Source organism: Cryptotermes secundus, unplaced genomic scaffold (genome assembly GCF_002891405.2).
Source record: "Cryptotermes secundus unplaced genomic scaffold, Csec_1.0 scaffold514, whole genome shotgun sequence".
In the NCBI taxonomy this organism is placed as follows: Eukaryota; Metazoa; Arthropoda; class Insecta; order Blattodea; family Kalotermitidae; genus Cryptotermes; species Cryptotermes secundus.
In genome coordinates this window covers 1,141,501-1,167,069 of record NW_019739218.1, presented here as the reverse complement: position 1 = coordinate 1,167,069, position 25,569 = coordinate 1,141,501, and the positions used below count along the sequence as shown (strand labels likewise).

The window sequence follows — 25,569 nt, the reverse complement described above, 5'->3', positions numbered from 1 at the left end:
GTAGAGGTTAAGTTTGTTAATGAGAATTTAATGTTTGTCTATGTATATATATATATATATATATAACTTGTTTGCAGCATGTATGTACGTACGTCAAAACTTCTTTTGGTATTAGATTTTAAATCATCATCAGCATGAACACTTCCAATTATCTCTGTAGATGATTGGGAAGTGTTTCGCATCTTAATATTAAGAAACCTAAGATACGCAGATATCTGCAGTGTGATAGGTACTGTAAGTAAGAAGTGGTGTTTGGCTAATGTTATGAAACTGTATACCTTTAAAACCAAAACTGTTATCTATCGTCTGTAAAACTATCAGTATGAACCATAACTACTAATTAAGTAGTAATTTAATTGTGCTTTCCTGATGAGTTAAAATTCTCGGAAATTTTGTTGGGCTGTAAGCCTTTCTTCCCCACCCATGGCCATTTCATTACGCTTATGGTTTAAAACTGTTATACTCAAGTCATTATATTGAGTTTTCTATTTCGCATGTTGATTTTTTCCCCTTGGCACTACAGCCCCAGTGGGCCTAGGCCTACCTCCATGAACTTCTCCGTTCACTTCGGTTTTTCTAGATCTTACATATTCGGTAGGACTCCTTGGGCGGGTGATCAGCTCGTCGCAAGGCCTCTACCTGTACACAAACACAGAAAAACGCACACACACAAACTAAACATCCATGCCCTGAGTGGGATTCGAACCCACGATCCCGGTTTACAAACTTGCGAAAACAGTACATGCCTTAGACCGCTCGGCTACCGTGACCGGCCACATGTTGATTATGTTGTTTTATTAATAACGGCACAATAAGGATTTTCTCTAGAGTATATTTATGTTGCTTGGAACTTGGCTATAGCAAATATTCCTTGGCACGTATGCTAATGAATAAAAATTGGTACATTTTGGTTGGGCTGCACATAGCAACAATTCAGTAGTCCAAATGACGATACCACGATGCTATGTTTCGTACCAGTATCTTTAAAACTTAGTTCTTCATCTCTCTTTGATAACATTATTTTATATGTACTAAATAGGGTTCATCATAACAACAGAAATTCAGATACATGTGTTTATGCAGGTAATGCTTTCTGCAGATATATGGGTATTTTGAAATAAAATACATTATATTCTTACATTATTGCATATATTAATAATGTATTTACTATTTAATACTGTCTGCATATGCAGAATGTTTCTGTTCTCTTCCATCATCATGTTCTCTTTTATTAATGTCTGTTTAATTTCATGGGTGTTCTTATGGTGATTGCCTGTAATTAGCTCCATTGTTGTTGTCAAGCACTTTAAAAAATGAACTGAATTATTAAAGTGTCAAAAATGAGAACATGTTCTTAGTGCTTCAAAGTTTAACACGGATGACAACCACGAGAGGAAATGAATCAATTTAAAGAATTAAATGTGTAATTTGTAAAGTGAAAGCAACAAAACGGGTTAGTTCACAGCGCAGTCGCCAGTAGCGTTGTTGCTTTCCACGTGTCCTTGAAGTCAGGCACCCATGGGGTGGATGGTGCGAGCTACAGACTTGAGGGACACTGATTATGCTGAAAGTTAACTCCAATTTATGTTTCAGTTCTTAAGAACCATTGCGTGAGTGACATTTTATTGCACCCTAAATAAATGTCACTGTATTGAAGATAACCTATAATTCGAAAATCGTTTATTTTACTTTCAAGTTCACGTCTCTGAAACACCTAAAATCGATCTGATTTTTGTATGTTTTGCGGATGAAACTTAAATATACGTGGGTAATTATTTCGGATTTAATAAATACGGAGTGCATTACTTAAAAATAATTATTTAATGATATGTTGTAATTTGCTTGCATTACAGAAATATTCATGTTGATGCCACAAAATTTGTTTTATCGCAAAAGGTTTAAAACAACGAATCCATATTAACTGACATCATCCACACAGTTACAATGAAAATTAACGTGTAATTATCACGGGATAGCCAATTTATTTCTGTGTCATCGTGCATAAGTGACGTATGACATACTCTTTCCGACTGGGAATAAAGCTAACATTTTAAAATAAAATATTTGTACCACCTGATATACTGCCAATAACAATCTAAATGTTTCTCAGAGTATATTTACAGGCTTCGAATGATTTTAAGAATAAAAACGCTTATTTCCCTAAACAACTTTAACTGACTTGACTGTCGGAGATGGAATGTGTTTTCTGTGAGGTAGAAACTGAAATTTAGGGTGTCCAAGGAAGAATGGCTGCGCTTTTTAAAGAAAGTTACTGTGAAGCCAATTATTAGCTACAATAAAGCGAATTTCACCGTAAGAGAGAGAGACACACTGGTAGTTCTTTTCATCTCAGTAGAAATCAACCTACGACCTTCTCGTTGCCAGCTCAATTTTCATTAAATATTCAAACGCTCAGAAAGCACCGTCACACATCTGTGGTGGGATTTCTGCGGTTACTCTGACTATATGATACTGTAGCTTGAACAGCCGTTGCTATGCAGCTACCTGGCGAACATACCAGAGTGTTTTTCTAGGCAACAGCTCGGTAAACACGTTCCAGCAGCAACAACGCTGCAACAGCAAAAGACACGAACGCAAAAACGGGACAGCAACAGAGGAACGGTGTTTTCTATGTTGTCCGTGCCGAGATATTATAACCGAGGCGATTTGGGGCAACTACTTAGTTTCAGGAGTGCTGACTTGACAGTCTGTGAAGAGCAGAATTTATGTGTGATATTTGAAGTGTATAATTTAGTGAGACTCTTATAGTTCTGTGTTAAAATCCATAGTCGGGAAACGGCTAATGGAGACTGTAATAGACTGAGGACATTAGTCTGTGTGTGTCAGTGATCTGTAAAGTGTAGTCACGATTCGTCAAAACATCGAGTCACCAATCCAAATCTGTCTGTAGTCCCTCATGCATGTGACAGTACTAAATATCTTGTATAGGTGTGATCTGGTCCGCTCTTTTCTGTATCCCTCACAGGAAAACCTCCATTGGGGGTTAGTTAGTTAGTTATTAGAGAGGGTGGGTTACCCCATGCACTTAGACCTGTATTGGTCCATTGTGCTTCCCTCTATGATTTCTACCAGTCTCTATATCCTTACCGGTACTGGTGCTTACCATCAGTCCCGCCCAGCCAGCGAGACCGGCTCTACTAGCTGAGAGGTATCTATAATGCTTCCCCCATCTACCAGAGGTATTAGAAGCTGCTGTTGGGCGGGAAACGTCCGTTAATTTGGCTCAGTGACCTCCTTTGGAGATATGATGTTCTTTTACGTGCCGTAAATCTACGACACGGGACCCACGGCTTAAAGTCCTTCCCGGATGACTTGTTCCCTGAATTTTTCCGCCCTTAAAAATTCGACGACCTCCGCCGGGTATTTGAACCCGAGTACTACGAGTCATGAAGTGGGAACGTTACCTCTAGACTACGGAGGTCGCTCAATAGGGGGTTAAATCTGGATATCTTCAAGTACATGCCTTACAGGAAAGTTTTACCCACTAGTCGAAGTATGATTATTGGACTCAAAATTTTGATCTGTGGAGCTGCGGGCAGCTCCAGGTAATGGGTGTAACAAGTCTTGGTGATGGTGTCTTCGATAATCAAGAAAAGTTCCAATGACCTAGTCGAGTGCTTGGGCACACCAAACATTTATGTATTTCTGGTCGAGGATATTCATGGTCAGTGCACGAGGATTTTGAAAACCTCACACATACAGACATTGTATCCGTCCGTGTTGCAACATGAGAGAAGACAATGCACTTGAGCCAATTGTTGTCCTCGTCCACGTGTGACATGAGGCAAGCAAAATCTTGAGGTGCTACGTAATGTCCCTCTAAGAGTTGCTGTAAATATTGCATTTTCATTGCATGAAATCTCAAAAACCCGAGCAGCTTGGATCAAGGAATGCTGAGCTCTCGGTTTGCTCTTTACACAAAATTTCTGAGGCCCAAACTAAAGCCTGCCTTACAGATCTCACTTGGCACAGTGACCAGCAGCTCTCCTATTCCTTTACGCTGTTGGTTGCTTCGAAATATTCCACCCATCGAACTGTTTTTTGAGGAGGGATTTCTTGTGAACACTCGCAACGATTTTTTGTCTGATATCAACAAAATGTATGCAGCCTTATTTTGGCCTCAGGCCATTCTTAAAGCAATTTCTGACAGACTTCTTAAATGTGTTTGGAACATGCGAACATCTATTCCCACTCAGTAAAACATGAAGCATGAATACAATTTTCAGAAGTACATTCTAAAGGTTTTTGACGATGGCGTATAACACTCAAAATTGTTTTTTTGTTTTGTTCATCATCGAGGGAATGAGGTTAGAGCTTTCTAGACTCTAGAGGACCCAAAGGAGTAAGTGTCTTCCCTCTCACCCGAGGACGCAAACAGATAGAAAATCAGAGTCAGAGAAAGTTGCTACGTGTACTTCGATTGGCTGTTTACAGCCAATAATTTCATATTGGCGTTAAGCCCCTTGAGACTCACGACCAGAGATTTTTTTTTTACTGAGCCCTTGTGATCATAGTCCTTACGTAACATCCTCTCTGACGAGAGGATGGGCTTGTCTTTTATCAAGCACACACATAGCTCGTTACTGAAAATTCTTCCTTTTGCACTACACACAAGTCCTCTGTCAGTACAGGCTTTACAGAGCAGATCATGTCTATATCTGAAAAGCCTGTATTGTCAGGGGATTTGTACATAATGCAAAAGGAAGAATTTTCAATATCATGCTATAAGTTTCCGAAAAGATATGTTTTCTAGTTTTTCGAATACCGGACGATGCACAAAGTCCAACAACACCAGAAAATCTGACAAATATAAACGTTTCTCTTTCAAACAGTGAAAACCGCAGTCTCGCAACTGCATTAATTTTCATAATAAGACATTCTGACATGTGGCCATTCTACCTCGAACATTCTGTATTATTATTTTAATGTATTCTGGGCTTCACTGAAGCCAGTTTTGCAAATTCTGCATCTAACTGGATTACTTGTCCGAAAACTTATTTTTATCTGATAAGAAATTATTAAGACGTTTGCAATTAAGGGTATGGTGATGACGTTCACTCTTACGGCGGCGTTGTGAACTAGACTATAAGTAGACTATAAGAACTAACATTGTGGTGGCTGCCAGTTGCTACCTGGTGCAGCTGCGTTTCCGCGGGGGTAGGTTTGTCTGCAGATAGTCAAAGATAGGAACGTACGGGGACCTGGGGGTGCAGCGCGGGATGAACCAGGGTGGCATGTTGGAGCGCCGCCCCCGGCAACTCAGCCGCCGCTGCCGCCGCCGCTGAATAGGCCAGAGGGTGGTGCCACAGCTCAGGAGCTCCCGGAAAGAAAGGCGTTCCCAGATCTGGAAAAATAAATTATTGGAAAAAAGGTTAGTTCCATACAGTGGTTCCACCGAATTTGTTCGTCAAAACTCAACGGAGTTTTAAAATTGTAGCGTGTAGTACCGTTGCCAGTTAACGACCGGTAAACGTGGCAACAATAACCGGGCTATCGATAGGCAACCACCCATAAGAACAATAGAAAAGCTGTAGGAACCGGTGTTTTCTGTTGGGTCCGCCCCGAGGCTATATAAGAAGAACCCTAGGCCGCCTGAGTTGAGTCTGGCTCCGGATTATTCGCCGGGCAGTAATGACGTGAGCACAGAAGCCGAAGAATCTTCATTACTGGGTTCCGTTACCAGGAGACGACTAGTGAAAGCAAACTGAGAAGACTTAGCTTGTGCTCTAGTGATTTGTAAAGTGCGTGGATTAGCAATAGCTTTACAGTTACCTGTAGCTGTGAGTTGTGTGTACGAGCGGTCAATAAATCGAGTTTCCAATTCAAACCCCATATACAGACACACATATACGTAACTTTTGCCACTTGTATGAGTGACTATAGACGGCGTTCTGATTGGTAATCGGATTTATTGAACTCTTACAACTAGTAACTACACGTAAGTATTGTGTTCTCACTGTTCTACACGCTTCACAAATCACTACAGGACACGCTAGGTCTTCTCGGTTTGTTACGCACTTCATTGGCCGTTGCTTGGTAGCGGTTTCCAACGGCGGGCTTTCCCCTACCTCTAAGTTCCCGAACTATCGCCAGTCTCAGTTACCAGCCTCTAAGAGTAACGGTTCACAGCGACTGAACCCCAGCGGTTAACTCACTAACTCAGCAACCAACTCACTCTCTCCACTAACCTCAACTCCTAACGTGTCATAATTATAACATCTCGGCATGGACCGCGTAGAAAACACTATTCCTCCATTGCAGTGCAATTATTTCCGGGGAAACACGATTGTTCGCGGAGGCGTTATTAGCAACGGCTTTTGTCTAGTTGCTCATTTGGCGGTCGTTGCCTAGCAACAGGTCTGCATGTCACAATATATAATCCGTCAAAAATGACCTATGACTGGAGTCAGAGACAGTCAACATGTTTATAGTCTCGAGGTAATCTCATATGCAAAAAAGAACCGGACAATTTAAATTACAGGACCGTCTAAACATAGCTAATAGGGGTTTTGCCTAACCATATTTGATTTATTTCTGATATGATTTACAGATTACCAGTTGCAGAACTAACTTGCACTCTCCAACTGTTCCATTCACACCTTTAAGTGTACTAGTTTACAAACACAAAAGACCTCCTGCCGTTTAGGGAACAACATTGCTGACAAACACAATTTTTTTTTTCTTGGCACTACAGCCCCAGTGGACCTAGTCCTACCTCCATGAACTTCTCCGTTCATTTCGGTTTTTCTAGATCTTACACACTCGGTAGGACTCCTAGGGCGGGTGATCAGCTCGTCGCAAGGCCTCTACCTGTAGACAAACACAGAAAAACGCACACACACACATCCATGCACTGAGTGGGATTCGAACCCACGATCCCGGCTTCTGAGCGAGCGAAGACAGTGCATGCCTTAGACCGTTCGGCTACCGTGACGGGCGATAAACACAATTACTCATATGAAATTAATAGCAGAAGCAATGTTAATTAAACGAGTCCAAGAAAGGTTGATACATGTACACATACACGCACGCACACACATGCATATATACACAATTTCATGCAATCAATAATAGAATTAATGTCAATAATACGAGCCTGCTAAATTGTAACTAAAATTTTCCAAACTGCCTGTTACGAAGGAAAACATATTTGGTAACAGAACGGAGACTAGACGCAATCAGGCAGTCAGAGGACTACTAGGTTCAGCTGTTATGAAGTGCTGCTGTTAGAAGCTCCTACTTGAGACTGGGTATAGTTCGGGAACCCAGAGGAAGGAAAACGTTCGCCGTTGGAAGCCGCTACAGAACAACGGCTGGTGAAAACACAACGGACTGAGAACACTAGTCTGAGTGTGACAGTGATTTGTGATGTGTAGTTACGAGTTTTGTTAAGAGTCCAATAAACCCAATTACCTATCCAAAACCCCCGTCTATAGTCACTATATCAAGTGACAATATTATTTACATGTATCCAGTTGGGCCCATTTGCTTTCAGACTGCTCAAGGTACTCTTGAAATTTATATGAGTTTTCAACAGGACAGCCTGTTTAGTTTCAGAATGAGATTTCGAAGTTTATTAACGCATTTATTTAGACCAAATGAGTAAAACTATTAAAGCGAGTTCTATACTCGTGTTTCGCTCAGTTTTTTCATATTCACGAAATCTGCATCATTCGGGAATACGTTGGTCCGATGCTCCTTACTGTCTAAATCATAATTAAATAATTAAATTAATGCAACAGAGTCTTTATTGAGTTTCTGCCAGTCAAGAAAATTCTCGCCTTGTATGGAATAACAAAAGCCCATCAATAAAAGCTATCCTGAGCGAAATGAATCAATTCCACGCCCTCACATGGTCCAACACGCAATAATAGAGGAAGCTGTATTTTCTGTAGATCCGACCGACGCACCAAGGGACTAGCTGGATAGCAAACACGTGATATGTGTTCACTGTAGGTCCATGTCCGTTCCGCGGCTATATAGTAAGTGATAGAATTCGTTCAAGGCAATTAAGAGTTACGAGTAGGAGCAGCGGCAGAAGCAAGCAAACGAGCAAGCAAGTCAGTTCTCGGTAGGAGATAGACACGAGAAGTTTGTAGTTGAAGAAGAATTAGTAAGCGACCTGTGAGGACTTAACGTGTGATTAGAAGACTTTATTTATGTGTAATACTGTGAGTCAGACTGTTACAATTTCCGTGTTATAAACCCACGAAGACTAGTGCAGATAGATTGAAGAGATTAGTGTGGAGTGATTGTAACTTATGTAATGCAGCAATAGTGTAATAATTAATTGCAGTTACGACTTGGAAGCGGTTAATAAATCCAATTACCAATCCGAAGCCCGTCTTTAGTCACTGTGATACGTGACAATGTTATTCTCTCATCTATGCCTAGGTCTTTCAAGTTATCCTTTCATTTCAGGTTTGACGATTGAAAATTTGTATAAATCTGTTATCTGCCCCATAATGCACCCCGATTGCTGACATTGAGTTGATCATCACATATGAGTACTACATGAGAGTAACTTACGAAGCTCTTTATTATGTGATTTGATTGCAGTGTTTATGAAGACACAAATTATCCTCACCTTGCAAATGGACCACCATTTATGCTGACTGTAAACAAGGAATATCGAAAGACCTGAAACTGGAGAGGCATGTCTGTTCTCACCGACAAAAGCTTTCCTACACTAGGATGTAATGATTTCAAGGAAGACATATTATAAAAAATTAACAAATAAATTAACTACCTCAATATAGCAGAGCCCTTCTTGAGAAGCGCCATTCATCCACCAACTCATGAATTTCCAAACATTTTATAGAACCCAAAGGTTCATTACCGTGTTCACAAGAGCCCTCCACTGGACCCTGTGCTGAGCCAGATGAATTCAGTTTCTAACACCCAATCTTGTTTCTCTGAGGTACATTATTCTCTTCCCTACGTCTTGATCTTCTAGTGGTCTCTTTCCTTCTGGCTTTCACATCAATAACGTTCATGCACTCCTCTCCCAAAAATGCAACATGTCTTACTACTCACATACTCCTTACTTTATCATTCTAATAATATTTAGTGAAGAGTACAAGTTATGAAGATCCTCGTTGTGCAGTTTTTTCTACCCCCCAAATTATTTCATACCTCTTCGACCCAAATATTCTCCTCAGCACCATGTTCTCAAACGGCCTCAGTCTACGTTCTTCCCTCAATGTCAGAGACCAAGTTTCACACCCATACAAAACTACAAATAACGAGTATGAAATTGTAACGCAAATTTATAAAGTGTCGTCTTGATTTGAACTGAACTGCATGATAACAGAAACACAAACGTCTGCTAGGCGCGTTGCTGAAAAAACAAAATAATATTAACTACAAATTATTTTCATGTTCGTCCTCTGTCCGCAAGTAACAGTACTTGGCCAACATGACCGATTTTGATCATAATCAGTATATTCGAGTTTGGGAATTATTTTGAAGTTTGCTTAGCATTATATAGTTAGGCACTCTTTTCCTTAAATGAAATATTTTCAATGTGTCCGGCCTATTGCTAATCCTAAGCCTATGATTTCTTGAAGAGAACACACAACACAATACTGGAACGACACGACTGTATTCACTGGCGCAATAACAATACCCTTTAAATGTAGGACATCGAAAACGTTGCCGAAGTTCTGCTAAACCTTGTCATTTATTCAGATTTTTTGGAGGTTTGGACTGTATCCATTGTCCAGTATTGTAGAAACTAGAAAAGACAACGTTAAGGAAACTGGGTCTGTTACAGTCCTCAGGTTATGGGGGGGGGGATAGACACCTACTCAGGTGGGTCCCTTAGAAAGAGCTAACCTCGATCACTGGACAAACCCTGCCAGATTCACTACAACTATTTAATCACCTGAGACCAAGCTACAGATAACCAGAAAATGTGCAATAGAAATTGTGATAAAGCACGCAGATGCGTGGAATTGGGATAGAAAATAGGTACAAATTTATGCTACAAACCTAGCCAACAAGACCAAGAGTATGAGAATCAATGCACAGAAAAAAATGGAAAACAATTTGTGAAGACATGTAGTTCCTACCTACCATTTACCCTACATCGCATCCATTTACGACACAAACATAAGTTAACAAACCACACGCCTACAGGATGTCGTCACCTCTCCGTATAGAAACAGCCGGCTCAGAAGGGCGGAATAATATTACCTGTCACCTGAAACATGGCTCCCGTCGCGTCTATCCGTCTCACGTCTCGTCATAAAAAAGTAACACCAACTATGAAATTGTTTGTTCTCTTTGTGTTTGGTGGAGATGTCGCGAGAGGGCTCTGCTGTCGCGGCGCCTGGCGCCTGTTACCGACAGATGAAGCCCGTCCTGCAGTGATGCTTGCGCAAGAAAACTATTGAATCAGGGGGAGGTGGGCAGGAAAGGGAAATAGTTCCCGTTGTATGAGTCATATGAGGTCTGGGAAGTAACTGGACTGATCATACCCAACGGGTACCTAGGGCGTTTTCCCTGGGGGTAAAGCGGCAGGGGCGTGAAACTGGAGCTATGCCTCATTTCCCCATATGTCTTCGTGGTATAGTGCTTAACTAATTAAGCACAGGGACAACTTTACTTATTTTACATTTACAGTAGGGACATCCTTCCATATATACAGAATGTCTCAGGAGAAAAGGCCAATATTTTGGGAGGTCATAGTATCCGTCATTCTAAGCAAAAAGTGTATATGTACATGTGTCTTACTCCGAACGGTTTCCGAGATAGAGCTATTTCACTGTACAGTACACTGTACACTATCCAGAGGAGCAGCACGCCATGTCCTCACATGAGTTGCACCGAGACAGAGCTATTTCACTGTACAATACACTGTACACTGTACAGACGAGCAACACGCCATGTCCTCACACGAGTTGCACCGAGATAGAGCTATTTCACTGTACAGTACACTGTACACTATCCAGAGGAGCAGCACGCCATGTCATCATATGAGTTGCACCGAGATAGAGCTATTTCACTGTACACTGTACAGACGAGCAACACGCCATGTCCTCACACGAGTTGCACCGAGATAGAGCTATTTCACTGTACACTGTACAGACGGGCAATACGCCATGTCCTCACACGAGTTGCACCAAGATAGAGCTAATTCACTGTACAGTACACTGTACACTGTGCAGACGAGCAACACGCCATGTCCTCACACGAGTTGCAAAGTGTACTGATGTTGACGGTGGAATTTTTGAAAATCTATTACACCACGTAAAATGTACCAGCTTTGTTAACTGAAATATGAATACCGGTATTAGAAACAATACGTAATATCTCTTTCTTATCAACAGTTTTGGAAGTGTCCAGTGAGACAGCTCTATCTTGGAAATAGTTTGGAACAGGACACATGTACACATACACTTATTTGCTTAGAATGACAAATACTATGACCTCCCAGTATACTGACCTTTCCTCCTGGGACACTGCGTATATAAAAACGTTTTGTAAACGTGGTATTCAGCATTCGTATTATGCAATATCAGGTTACCATAACAACGAACTGTCGAGGGGTCAATACATTGCATGAACGTAATTTACGTATGTATATAGCAGGTCACGAAGGAACAAGCAGAGTGTCGCTTCAGTGTGTCGTGCGGATTGATATAATTCGCAGGGACAGTCTTGGAAGTGTTCGTAGACTGGTGGTGCGCTGTGTTGTCATGGTTTATAGCTGTTTATTCTACAAGTATCTACCTGATGATGAACTTATGAGGTCGAAACATATTGTAGAAGATACAATATGACAATGTAGTACACCGGCAGACTATGCTGACAAGAAATATCATTTCCAAGACTCCCCCTGCCCATTATATCATTAACTAACCCAATAGGATGCTGAAATATAATATTATAAACAGCATCGTGTGTATTTTGTGAGCATGGATAATATTCTGATGTGTATATGTGAAATGTTGTGTAGTACATAAAGGAGACGGTTTATGACTGATTATTTGTGCGTGTTCTTCGAGGAATGTGGCGCTAAACGTCGGCCTCGGCTTATCATTGGACAATATTGTCACGTGTATGAGTGATTAAGGGCGGGGTTTGGTTTTGTGACTCGATTTATTGACTATTTATACAGGAGGTACATAACTCGTGACTACACTTTACATAACACTCACACACAGACTAGTGTCCTCAGTCTATTACAGTCTCTACCAGCCGTTGTCTGGTAACGGATTCCAACGGAGGACTTTCCCCTTATTCTGGGTTCCCGAACTATCCACCGTACCTCAGTTATCAGCTTAAAAGAGCAACGGCTCACCACGACTGAACTGCTGTTCTCTGACTGACTTCTAGGCTGGTGGCCAACTCACACCAACCTCATAGTCTTCTCCTCACAGACAAACTAGCCAAGCTCTAAGCTCTCACTAATAACCACTCAGCACGGACCACGCAGAAAATACTGCGCTTTTATTGTTGGTCAAATCATCTAATTGGGAACGTGCCTGTCAGCGAAAGCGTCACACAGCAACGGCCGCGTATACTTGCTTATTAAAGTCTGTTGCCAAGCAGCAAATATTGTTTCGTTGTTTGTTTCGAGGTCGTTACTCAGCAACTGCTCTACACGCTACAATATGTTGGATTGAAAATGGGGTGCAGCAGAAAACAGAGGGGAAGTTTGCAGTACGAAAGGTTATATAACAAATGATGAGATTTCCCATTAAATGTCAACAGGCTTTTCACTAATATACGGGTATATTAATCTTTTACATCGAGTTCCTGTAGTTACCTTCAAAGAACTCGCCTTCCGCTGCATTTCAGAGTTATTTCCATACATGGAAACGTTGATAGAGTGCAATCCGGTAAAACTTACCAACGTTTCGGACTACGTACTGCCTTCATCTTCAGGGTCAAGAGTAAGATAAGCCAAACAACAGCAAGAAGCAGCCGACAAGCAGGGCAAGCTCCAATCTGTTGCATGGAACGTTCCAGAGCTTGAAGGAAGAGCTGTCAGTTGTGAGTTGTCGATTTGTTTTCGAGAGGAGTGAATAACAGCCAATCCCTCTGGCACCAATAAAATGGAGTCTTATCGCTTTTGATTTCTGACATTCTCCATTCTAAGCTTCTGGACATTTCCTCTGAAGACTCTGTCTTGTTCCTGGATCGATGTGGAAGGCATAAGTCCTATTATAAGTGTAACTCTGTTCTGAAGAAAAGGGTCGGGTTCTTCCAGAAACGTTGCTGAACATTCAGGACACACTTACTTTCTACCCACGATCTTTTTTTCTTTTCACAGACGAAAAAGCAGTAAGCCTAGGAAACAATAGCATACGTCATTTTCTTGTAAAACGTCTTCCTTGAAACTCACAAAAGCTAAAGCTTTGGTTTTGTAGAAACTGGCAGAGTTACACATATTCACTTATGTCATCAAGTTTAAATCCGTTCAGTTACATTGACTTCCCTGCACTGAACTGCAGATACCTTCATCTCTGAACGACACTCCATGTATTGGTCACAGGGGCCTCGTGTGTACACTCTGTGTTTTAATACCGTGGGGTTACAAATCAATTTCTTACTCGCATATTTAAGGGCCGGTTTAATTATATGGTCAAAATTACGTTACAGGGGGCGAACATTCTGGTAAGAACAAGCGAGAAAATGGTGAATTATGAATTTAGGGAAGTAGGAAGTTTAGTCGCATGTAGCACGCATGGGGGAGAAGAGTTATGCGTAGATAATTTTTGGTGGGAAAAGCTATAAGGAAAGAGACCACTAGGAAGACATAGATGATAATATTAAAATTGTAAGATTTGAGGCTTTCACGGCCACATATACACTGTGCCAAATCCCAGAAGACTGCTTTCTTCTTAATATTAAAATTGATCTTAGAGCAATAGAATGGACTGGATTGATCTGAGGGCTCTTGTGAGCATAGAAACGAACCTTCGGGTCCCGCCAAATGTTGGGCAGCTTCTCATTAAGGGCTCAGTTCCATGTAGTTAGTTATGAAGTTTCATTCATTTCTACACGTTTTCTTGTTTCTTTCGCTTTCATTCGAATCTCTTCCTTTTAGAGTAAAGTGCGCTTGGCATTACAGGTTGTTTAACGACGCTCCAAGTCTAGAAAAACTGATCATCCTTTTTAATAGTATACTTCGCCTCATTCATGTATACATAATTTTTCTTATAACTATTGTAATTTACAAAACCTAAATTATGAATTTGAGGGAATTGCGTACATTATCACGCAATATAAAATGCCATGCACTATACGTTAAGTAGCAGATGATGCAATGTGGCATGATTTCATATGTAAATTTATAGTCCAGGGGTTCCCCTTTGTGTTTGTAATGTGTGATGTAAGCCCCGAGAGCATATAGCTAGGGACTTTACAGAGGTACTCCCAGGGTATAGCCAATCAGAAACGTTAGTTACCGGATGATATGATGCTAAGCAACTAGTGATGCGATGATGCTCTTCTTTGTTCTACCAGAGAGAGCCTGGTACTCGAACTGTAAAGGCATGTGGTCGCGTTGTTCCTCGAAAGGGGAACAAAGGACTACCTCTAATTATAAGCACAAGTGTAACAACAATGTAAACTTTAATGTAAATACAATGCAAGTGTTGTGAAGTTTGTCGTGGGTTTAGTTGGTTGCCTTGTTGAAGCCAAGGCCCATTTAACGATCCTGTGAAAGTCTCATGTTCTCCACTGAGTGGCGCCCTGTACATCATATTACAGAACACCAGAGTCGTTAAACAGCGAAAGCTGAGGCTATGTCATCGACTGCTTCTTTGAAATAGCTAAAAGGCGATTCACAGCGGTCACCTTTACTCCTCACCAGCTAGTAGCCGCGGTCACCTTTACCCCAGCGCGTGGCTACAGTGTGACTACGGAAGCAAATCTGCTAAAAATATGCGTAGGATATAGGGTAAAGGGTGAATGGGAATTTGGAGAGGCGTTGGAAGGAATTGGGGGTAGTGTAATGGAGGTACTATCACGGAATTCACTTGGAGGGATTCAGCAGAACCACGAAAACATCTCAGTTAAGATATCCGGGTGCAGATCCCAGTAGAGCACCTACCAAATAGAAGTCTGGAACTTCACTTCTAGATCAACCCTCACGATCGTTAAGAAAACAGTGCACTGGTCATTAGCGAGAAAACAAATTTCTCCGTGACTTTTACGGGTTATCTACGAATCTCTAGAATAAAACTAATTTACAATAACATCTCTAAAAGCTGATAGATAACCGCTAGGTATTTTGAAAGCCCATATACGTATTTGTATTAACACCCTTCTCCCCTTGTTGCAACAAAAACAAGTGGAATAATAAAAGAAGAGGGAATTCTCTTTTCGTGTCGAGATGGATAAAGATAGACAGAGATGGGATGAAAAGGACGAATGAAGTCCGTTAAGTTGATGGAACAGAGGCAAGCAAACAATGCCTTCTGCTTGCTGCTGACTGCATCGTCTGTCGCTCGGAACAAAAAAGAAAAGAAAAACGCGTAGGGGGTGGTAGAAATGCCACAATACCTGGGCATATAGCAGGGCCCTCGTCCCTGGTACCGACATCATCGGGAGCAATCACCACGCAGCAAAGCAAACGTCTGCACCAATCCATTCCGTTCCTCTACCGCTAAAATATTAGCAGACCTTTCACATAAAAGACACGTCCACGTAATACATTATGATAAAAGCCAACGTTACTTTCATTTCATGAATAACCAAAATAACTTTTTCTTTTCCTGTCGAATAAATATATCTTAGATTCAGTGTGAAACCCGATTATGATTTCATAATTATATATATATATATATATATATAGCAGCTTAACATCCGTTAAGAATTCAACAATAAGTTTAACCAAATTTGGGATATTTTCCATGGCGGTAAATCATCAGGAGCGTGAAGCTCACCGCCTATCTAGATTTAGTAAGGAAGTAAAAAATAGTGGAGCTACACGTTCACTCCCTCATACTTCGTCGAGTGGTGCTTAATTAATTAAACACGAGGAAAACTTTAATCTTCACCATTTGTCACATGTTTTCTTAGCATTAACTTTCCTTGCATTGCTTTCCAGTCCTGCATGTTATCGAATGATACGTCAAAGCAAACATTTATCGCCATCTCCCACGAATAACACGCATATACAGAGTGTTTCACAACTTTAGGGAATAACTGCAGGAGGTGATTTACTAGGTCTTTGTGATCAAAAAAGTTCATATAGACATGTGTCCGATTTTGGACGGTTACGGAGTTATGACCGTTTTAAACTCAGAATAGAAGCTAACGATTACTGACATAAACGGAACAAAATAATAAACCAGCATAATACATGATACATTTAAAGTATGAATGTAAAGTTAACTTCGTGAAATTACCTTTAATTTGAATTAATTCGTGCTTAAAGCTGAGTTTCGAAAATGCCACCGCCGGCCGCAACACAGGCTGCCGCTCGGTTGTGAACCGCGCCGGACATACCAACCCACCACGCCTTAGGTACCTCTCAAGTGTCGAGATAACGAGAACGCTCTGACTGTAGCTGGCTAAAAATAGCGACCCGTCAGATGTTAGACGTGGTTCACACGAGGGCGTGTGCGGGAATGGAAAAAAAAAAGGTCATAACTCCGTAACCGTCCAAAATCGGAAATATATTTATATGAACTTTTTGATCATAAAGACCTGGGAAATCACCTCCTGCAGTTATGCCCTAAAGTGGTGAAACACTCTGTATAGTCAGTCGCAAACCGTCGGTCTCCTTCCGAACTACACGGCGATACAACACAGCAGACCGTACGTATCACACTGACCGCTAAGAGAACCTCAAATCCAACATTATTCTACATAAGTTTTATCCGATTCATGTTTTCCATTCGTTGATATTGTGACATTTAGACCCATTGTTGGTGGCGACCGCGAGATAGGCGACTGTACAGCAACAAATCTGAGACAGTAAAATATAGTCGTGAGACCCAAGGGACTCTGACCCGAGAAAGACTGCGCTTTCAAGGGCCAGAAACATATACAAAGACAGACCCGTCCTCTCGTCAGAGAGGGCGCCCCACAATAACAAGACACAAACTGTAAACAGTAATAAATATCTGGTCATGGGCCCCAGATTGGGCTCGACACCAAGACTGACTGACTGACTGACTGACCGTCAGTCGCATGTGACTTTGACTTACGAGGGGTTTCGTGACGGAAGTGAGAAGGATAGAAGGTTAGTGTGTGATGACCGCCTGCCCGGGTGTAAGCGAAGTGTTGGCGAGTGACTCAGTTCCGTATTCCGTATTGAGGGGGTGGGTTTCCCCATGCACTTAGACCGGTTACTGGTCCATTGTGCGTCCCCCTTTAATTTCTACTGTCTCCATACCCTACCGGTACTGGTGCTTACTATCAGCCCCTTTCTGCCAGCAAGGTTCCAACCTCTTACTGGCAGTGGTATCTAATAGTTAGTCCCTTTCTGTCAGCGAGGTCATCCCTCCTCTGGCAGGGGTTCCTAGTCCCTTTCTGCCAGCAAGGTTTCTACCCTCTACTTGGCAGTGGTATCCAATACTTTAGTCCCTTTCTGTCAGAGAGGTCGTCCCTCCTCTGGCAGTGGTACCTGATACTTCCCCCATCTACCGGAGGAATTGGAAACTAGTTGGGCGGGAAACTTGGCTTAATTTTGCTCAGAGGTCTCCTAGAGACATGAGGTTCTTTTACGTGCCGTAAATCTACGACACGGGTCCCACGGCTTAAAGTCCCTCCCGGAGGACTTGTTCCCTGAATTTTTCCGCCCTTAAAAATTCCACGACCTCCGCCGGGTTTTTGAACCCGCGTACCTTGAGTCATGAGGTGGGACGTTACCCCTAGACTACGGAGGCCGCTGAGTGACTCAGTTAGTTAAAGGACTGCTGAGGTTCAGTCCTTGTGAACTGCTGCTTTTAGAAGCTGGCAGCTGAGGTATGGGGACAGTTTGGGAACCTAAAGGAAGGAGAACATTCACCGTTGTAAGCAGTTACCAGGCAACGACTGGTGAAGACACAGCAGGCTGAGAAGAATTAACTGTGTGTTTTAGTGAAGTGCAAAGTGTGAATTAGTAACAGCGCTACACTTATTTGTAGTTAAGTGTTGTATGTATAAGTGCTCAATAAATCCAATTACTAATCCAAACCCGTCTATAGTCAGTAATACACGTGACAATATTGGTACTGAAATATTCTAACGCTGAAAGGAAGAAGGTTAATAACGAAGTGGAACAGGCAGTGAAGTCCCCCATTATAACGATTGAGGAGTTACTACGTACCAGACTTGTTTTGAGATACCAGCTTTACACAGGTAAAAGCAATTTTGATGAGGAATTTTGACTTGGATGTCTGATACGCTGATTTATGGGATTAGCGGCTTCTTTCCTGCCGTTCACAGTAGTTTTCTACAATAAGCGTCCGCTTTATATCGAGTACAGTTCTTGACGCAATGTATTCCGCTCTACGAAGGTTGAACTGGCCAACATATTCTGCGAGTAGCAGTTGTGATAAATGATTTTATTGCAACTGTGGAGAAGAACTGTTTGTCCTTCCCAATCTTTTTATTTTACCTGTGCTCTTATTATTACGTTAAAAATGTAAAATTACCCCTGTGCTTAATTCATTAAGGAACACGCCATGAAGACGCGTGAGGAAGTGGAGATATAGCTTCACCATTCTTTACCTCGGCACTAAACGGAGGTGAGTTCTAAGTTCACGCCTCTTATGATTGCATTAATTTTTTAAAACAAGGAGGTCAGTCTACTGTCATATGTATGAGTGGCTACAGAAGGGGTTAGGATTGGTGACTAGATTCACTGACCATTTACAAATCTTAACTACAAATAATTATAATACTATCGCTATTTGCAAACTTCAAAGTTCACTGGAGCACACGGCCTAGTGTTCTCAGTCTGTTACTAGACGTTTCCTGGTAACGGCTTTAACAATAGTTATTCCTCTGACTCCGGCTTAAGTCCTCTTTTCACAGACACCCTTACAGGACTAGGTCTAACCTTGTCTCTTGCTTATAACATCTCAGAACTGGCCACATATAAAACACTGTTCTATTGTTGCGTGCATGTTGCGGGCGTCACCTAGCAACAGTCTCTACTTATACAGTCACCACATAACAAAAGGTCTATACGTCACAGTATGTACTATCTGCTTTAACGTTCAAAAGCTCCAGAGTTCCCCCCACAGGCTGGATTTATTTGTTATGTATGATTCTCAGAATAAGCATAAAATATTTCCCTGAACATCATCAAAACGATGCGCTTTGTGATAGAGAAGCCATGTGTTTCTTGTGACGTAATAATTGAATATTAAACATCTTACAAAAACTGAAATCCTAGTCACACGAATTCAGTGCCATCTCTCTGACTGAACATGGACCACAGAAATTATCTGTTCCTATTCTATCGTTCGCCTTGCGAAGAGACACGCTACACGTTCTGTTCCGTGTCGTTCCATTCAGTTGAGACCTCTGCTTATGCCCTCAGCAGACAGGGTGTAAAGCGGCACAACACAAATCCCGGGAAATGATTTCCTCTGTTAGTGTTCACGCATACCTCTTAACAGCAAATAGTAATATTCGTACTGACGGAATTCAACACATGGGGTACACTGTCGGTTCTAGGGGCTGAACTGACATGGACAGACAATTGTTTAGCCTTTCGAACAATGAACGCTTTTTCATGAGGGGCATAATAAGAAAAAGGAATAAAAAATATAAAACTAGTCCCGTAACAGGCCGTGAAGGCCTATAGGGCTGTGAGAGGTCGAGGCTCCCACATTTTCTAGACAATCGGTTCACATGGTGGTGAGGTTGTCAGCATAACGCGCCGACCAGTCACCATTATCCCCCAGGCAGATTCCTGGTACTCACTTCTGTTGCAGGCTGACGCGACCCCATGGCCATAATGTGGTTAGAAGGATTAGATCAATTGAAAAATCCAATGACCTCATCGGGAATCGAACCCGCGACTTTCCGGCTGGTAGCGTAGTGCCTCAACCAATTACGCTACCACTTTCTGCGAACACGAAGGAGAAAGGCGAGGATATGAAAGACGGACAGAGAAATGATGAGAAGGAAAAGTAGTTAATTAGTTATTGGAGAGGATGGGTTTCCCCATGCACTTAGACAAGTATTGGTCCATTGTGCTTCCCTCTATGATATTCTACCTGTCTCTATACCCTACCGATATTGGTGCGTACCATCAGTCCCGACCGAACCAGCGAGTTCGGCCTCTACTGGCTTAGCGGTATCTATAATGCTTCCCCCATCTATCAGAGGCGTTAGAGACTACTGTTGGGAGGGAAATGTCCTTGAATTTGGATCAGTAACCTCCTTTGGAGATATGAGGTTCTTTTATATGCCGTAAAGTTACGACACGGGACCCACGGCTTAAAGTCCCTCCCGGAGGACTTGTTCCCTGAATTTTTCCGCCCTTAAAAATTCCACGACCTCCGCCGGGTTTGAACCCGCGTACCAGGGTCATGAGGTGGGAACGTTACCTCTAGACTACGGAGGAAAAGGAAAGAATAAGGCAGTAGAAAGAGAAAGCGAAAGAAAAGTGAATGGTGGAGGGAGGACAGAAGGAAAATGAGACGGAAAAGTCAAGAGGGAGATGGGGAACTTGAAAGAAGTAAAAGTAAAGCTATCCCTGTAACAGGCCGTGAAGGCCCATAAGGTTGTGAGAGGTCGAAGCTCCCACATTATCTTGACAATCGGCTCACAGATGGCGGTAAGCTTGTCAGGAATATAAAAACAAAAATTTCTGTAATTTAACATAGGTTCTGCATCTGATGACTCAGGTATGAATGTGGTCTGTTATATTTCACGTTGCACGTCACGCTTATGTGCACACTACAAAGCACGTCCGCGGATTTTCCGTACCATTCAAATTCCAGCATCCGCCTCCCGTCCCTCTCGAAGACTTGGCCCTTTACTTGACAAAATTCTCATTCTCGGAAAGCTGTAACCTGGTAGTATGTTTTCCCGCCTTTGAAAGAAGCAAATGCTCATTAGCGTTTTCACACGTTTCCGCCTTTGCGGCCTATCATGACTGCAATGAATCTAGCACAAATTTTCACGCACTACTTCTACAGCATCCATTATCTCTCCATCTATGCCTAGGTCTCCCAACTGAACATTTCATGGTTTCTGTTTAATAGTTTATTCATTTATTAGTTAGTTAGTTAGGAGCTTCGTAAATTTTACTCTACACCAAGTATAGTTAGTTAGTTATTGGAGAGGGTGGGTTTCCCCATGCACTTAGACCAGTATTGGTCCATTCTGCTTCCCTCTATGATATTCTACCAGTCTCTATATCCTACCGACATTGGTGTGTACCATCAGTCCCGACCGAGCCAGCGAGTTCGGCTTCCCGTAGCTTGGCCGTATCTATAATGCTTCCCCCATCTATCAGAGGTGTTAGAGACTACTTTTCGGGCGGGAAACATCCTTGAATTTGGCTCAGTGACCTCCTTTGGAGATATGAGGTTCTTTTACGTGCCGTAAAGCTACGACATGGGACACACGGCTTAAAGTCCCTCACGGAGGACTTGTTCACTGAATTTTTGCGCCCTTAAAAATTCGACAACCTCCGCCGGGTTTGAACCCGCGTACCACGAGTCATGAGGTGGGAACGTTACCTCTAGACTACGGACGCCGCTTACACCGAGTATAATAAGAATGAGGAAGGAGAATTGGATGGACAGGGCATGTAGCACGGATGGGGAAAAGGAATTTGGTGGTAAAGCCAGAAGGAAAGGAACAACTAGGAAGACCAAGACGTAGGTGGGTGCACAATATTAAATTGGATCTTATAGAAATACGATAGTATGTTATGGACTGTGCTGGCTCAGGATATGAACCAGTAGATTGCTCTTGCGAACATGGTAATGAACCTTCGGGTTCCATAAAATGCTGGGAAATTTTTGAGTAGCTGCACAATTGGCGGCTTCTCAAGAAGGGCTCAGTTCCATGAAGTTAGTAGGTCACGCATTTATCATGTACCACCTGCGTGCTACATTAATTTCACATATCATCCCCTTTCAATTTATTATCCTAATGGTACACTGTGCGGTAATATTTGTGATGATATTAAATGAGTAATTTTCCACATCCTTTGTTCATTATTCTCCCTTAGGTCTAAATATCCTCAGACACCCTCAATTTATGTTCCTCCATCAGGGCAAGAGACTAAGCTTTGCAGTCATGAAAACAACGGCAAGAATATGTACATTTCTATCTTGAGACTGTTGGCTAGCGCCTAATAACGGGAATACAAAATGTTCTAAACTGAATGGTTTCGAATGTTGAGGCAGTGTTATGAAATTAATTGCACAGCACCTGCAATAAATACTTAATTGAGTCACCAGTAACAAAATTTTCCCTTTTCTTTGTTGTCTAGTGTCTGTGTCCCCCCTTCCATTGTTTAACTATCCGTTCAGAAAATCATTTTAGTCTTCACAAGTTGAATATTTCCCTATTATCAAACACTCTCAGAATTGTTCTGAGAACTCACCAATTCTATAACAGATACGCAAGTCATCCGAGTCTCCAAAACGGTGAATATGCTTGGATGCTTCATAGAATTCTATAAAGTTTTCTCTATCCCTTTATTCTAAAAGGGACTTTCGATCTACCTCCTACTGTTCAACTGGGAAGCACGCCTGATTCTGCCTGCTTTGCTTTGCTGAACGCTTTGTTTCCATGCTGTACGGTGCCGCCAACTTAACGAATTATCCGCTCCCTGACTTCATACCATCCATGTCAGCCTCGGTAATACAGCCCTAGCTGTGAGTGAACAGCCGAATGGTTGTACTTATGCTCACAGACGTTTAGCAGAGACAGCTTACGTGACAAAGTATAAGGGGTAGTCAAATGAAAACGGGTCACCACGCATAACTCACACGGCGCGCAAGTTGGTAACACTTGAATTTCTTTACGGTATGAACATCTGGTGGGGACTCGGAAAAGCACAGTGACAACGTGCCCTTGCACATTAGTCGTTTGTTTATTGTCCTGAAAGTAAGGTTAGCGCTACGTGCGGTCGACCAACATCAGTAATGGAGGCGGGTAAAGAAGAACAGCGAAGTGTAGTGCGCTTTTTGACTGCTGAAGGAGTAGGTGGACGAGAAATTCATCGTCGCATGTCTGTTGTTTACGGCGAACACAGCATGTCACTTTCGCGTGTGCTGGCATAAGAGATTCAGAGAGGGACGTGTGTCACTGCAAGATGATGCTCGCCCAGGACAGGCTCATCGTGTCATCACTCCTGATGTTTGGGAAGTGCTTCAAAATCCCCCTACAGCCCAGATCTCTGTCCACGTGATTTTCACACTTTTGGAGACCTGAAGTGAGACATTCGTGGACATCGGTTTGCATCGGACGAGGACGTGTGTGGCTGGGTAAGGTTCCGTAGACAGCCCACAAGCTTTTCCAAGGATGGGACTGACCGTCTTATCTCCCAGTGGGATAAATGTATTAACAGTTTTGGAGATTACTTTTGAGGTAAGAAATATTCTTCAATATGTTTTGGCTTCTGACCCTTTTTCATTTGACTGCGGTATGGTTGAAGACTTACGAGGCAAGCTGGCATGCTTCAGAACCGGTAGAGATAGAAAAATGAATTTGCTCTGTGGTGCACAGTGCTTCCTGGTAAACGGATCATTTTTCATAAACAATACTGAGATTTTCATGGATTGAAGATACGTATTATTGTATGATGACAATATCTAATCAGGTAGATGGGCTCCAAAGTTCGGAGGAATATATTATCTCTATCTTCAGAAAATTTTCCAAACTGGCTCAGTTCTGCGCTGAAGATGGAGCCAATGGTTTCGTCGAGAATGTTAACACCAAATCCACGGCAATGTAAACTAATGAGTAACACAGACCATAATATGATAGTTGCTCAGCTGGTCAAAACTTTCCCAATGTTTTACGAAACCCAAATGTGCCCAATCCTGATTCAGTTTAATCCACGTGTTTTACGTGTTATATCCATTTGTGACCTATTTGTTGACTCATATCCTATACTGAGTCAAGATTCGAAGCCGGAACCTCAGGAATACGACGCAGGAATGCTTCTCGCTTGTCACCGACGCTATACCACACAGCTCCCAGCAGCCTCTGGAAGTGAAATGTGCCTTTTGATCTGTGGTTGGTCTAGCGGTTTAACTAGCAATAAGAGAGATCACAAAGGACGTATGCGGCTTGTAAACTCGCCGGCGTTACATTTTCTGCTGTGGTTCACGCTTCACAACACTGCATTTCACACCGAGAGCTCGTTGCCGGTATCGCACGGCGCTCGACGTCGCTCGGTTGCTATGGCAACAGGGAATCATCGTACAGCGCCTTTAATTATTCAGCAAAATTTTGGATGCGCGATGAGTAAACTGTTTCGATATTTTGCGCGTTAATAACTTGGTGGAAGGGAAAAAATATACAACTAAGTTAAGAAATACAAACGAAGTGAACACTCCGCTCTGGTATGGTCTCTAGATTATAATAAGTCCGTGAATGATAACTTTGGAAGCTTCCTGAAAGCAACATAAAACAGGAGGGGAGGATTTTTAATGACATCAGATATAAAACTTTATGAAAATGAAGCCAATGGGTATTTCGTTATGAAATGATACAGCATAACAATACATTTTAATTATCCCGAAATCTGTAAAAAAAGGTATGGGCTTAACAGTAAATTTCATTTTTCTTCACAACATATTTCGAAACATTTTCCTTTCGACAAATAATTAATGAACTACATGGAGATCCACAAAGAAAGACGTACGGGACATCCGTTATTATTCTCAGATCTTAACAAATATTTGAATGGGTAGACAAATTTTAGCAAAACCATCTAATATCAAATTTCATGAAAATCCGTTAGGATGTTTTCGAGTTTTCACGCATGGCCAGAGAGATATGACCGTGGGTACACTTCTTGCACCTTTCGCTGCAAAGGCGCCAACGCTTGCATAGTCCCATGTAATAAATATGAGATACTGAAGCAATAAGACACAAATAAGAAACAAAATGATATTGGCTCAATGCTCAAGAATTGCGTGTATTTATGGAAGCCGCAAGTCGTTTTGGTGTCGACAGGACCCAACGCTCGTCCTTGCCTCTGCCATCGTGAATCCAATCCACAGGTTCACACTAATCAGGATTCATTTTGATAACTTTTTCTTATCTGTCACTTCTTTCGCCTTAGTTGCCCCTTCCCTTCAGAATTTATTTTTAATCTGTGTTTCCTCCCTCCCATGCATGTCTTGCAGACCTCTTATTTATTCATTTGATAATGATGATGATAGTAATCCAATTCAATTCATGTTTATTTACGTGCAAACTCAACAGCACAGAGGCCAATTACGAAGCTAGCACGAATAGAGAAATACACAAAAATAATTAAAAAACAAAATATAAAAATGATAGTCTATATTAATTACACAGTTAGCATGAATAAGATACAGAAGCAAACATACACACACACAAAGCCACAATGTGAGAATTTGAGTTTCAGATAGAACAGCATACAATAAT

At 41.9% G+C, this 25,569-nt stretch overlaps 1 protein-coding gene across 1 annotated transcript in view; it reads right to left on the bottom strand.

Annotated features, from left to right (window-relative positions):
* Positions 1 to 25,569, bottom strand: part of LOC111871720 (protein couch potato) — a 585,761-nt gene that overhangs the window by 65,828 nt on the left and 494,364 nt on the right. The window contains exon 6 of the mRNA XM_023865011.2: positions 5,217 to 5,365. Within this exon, the coding sequence (XP_023720779.1) occupies positions 5,217 to 5,365 (149 nt within the window). The remainder of the gene's footprint in view (positions 1 to 5,216; positions 5,366 to 25,569) is intronic.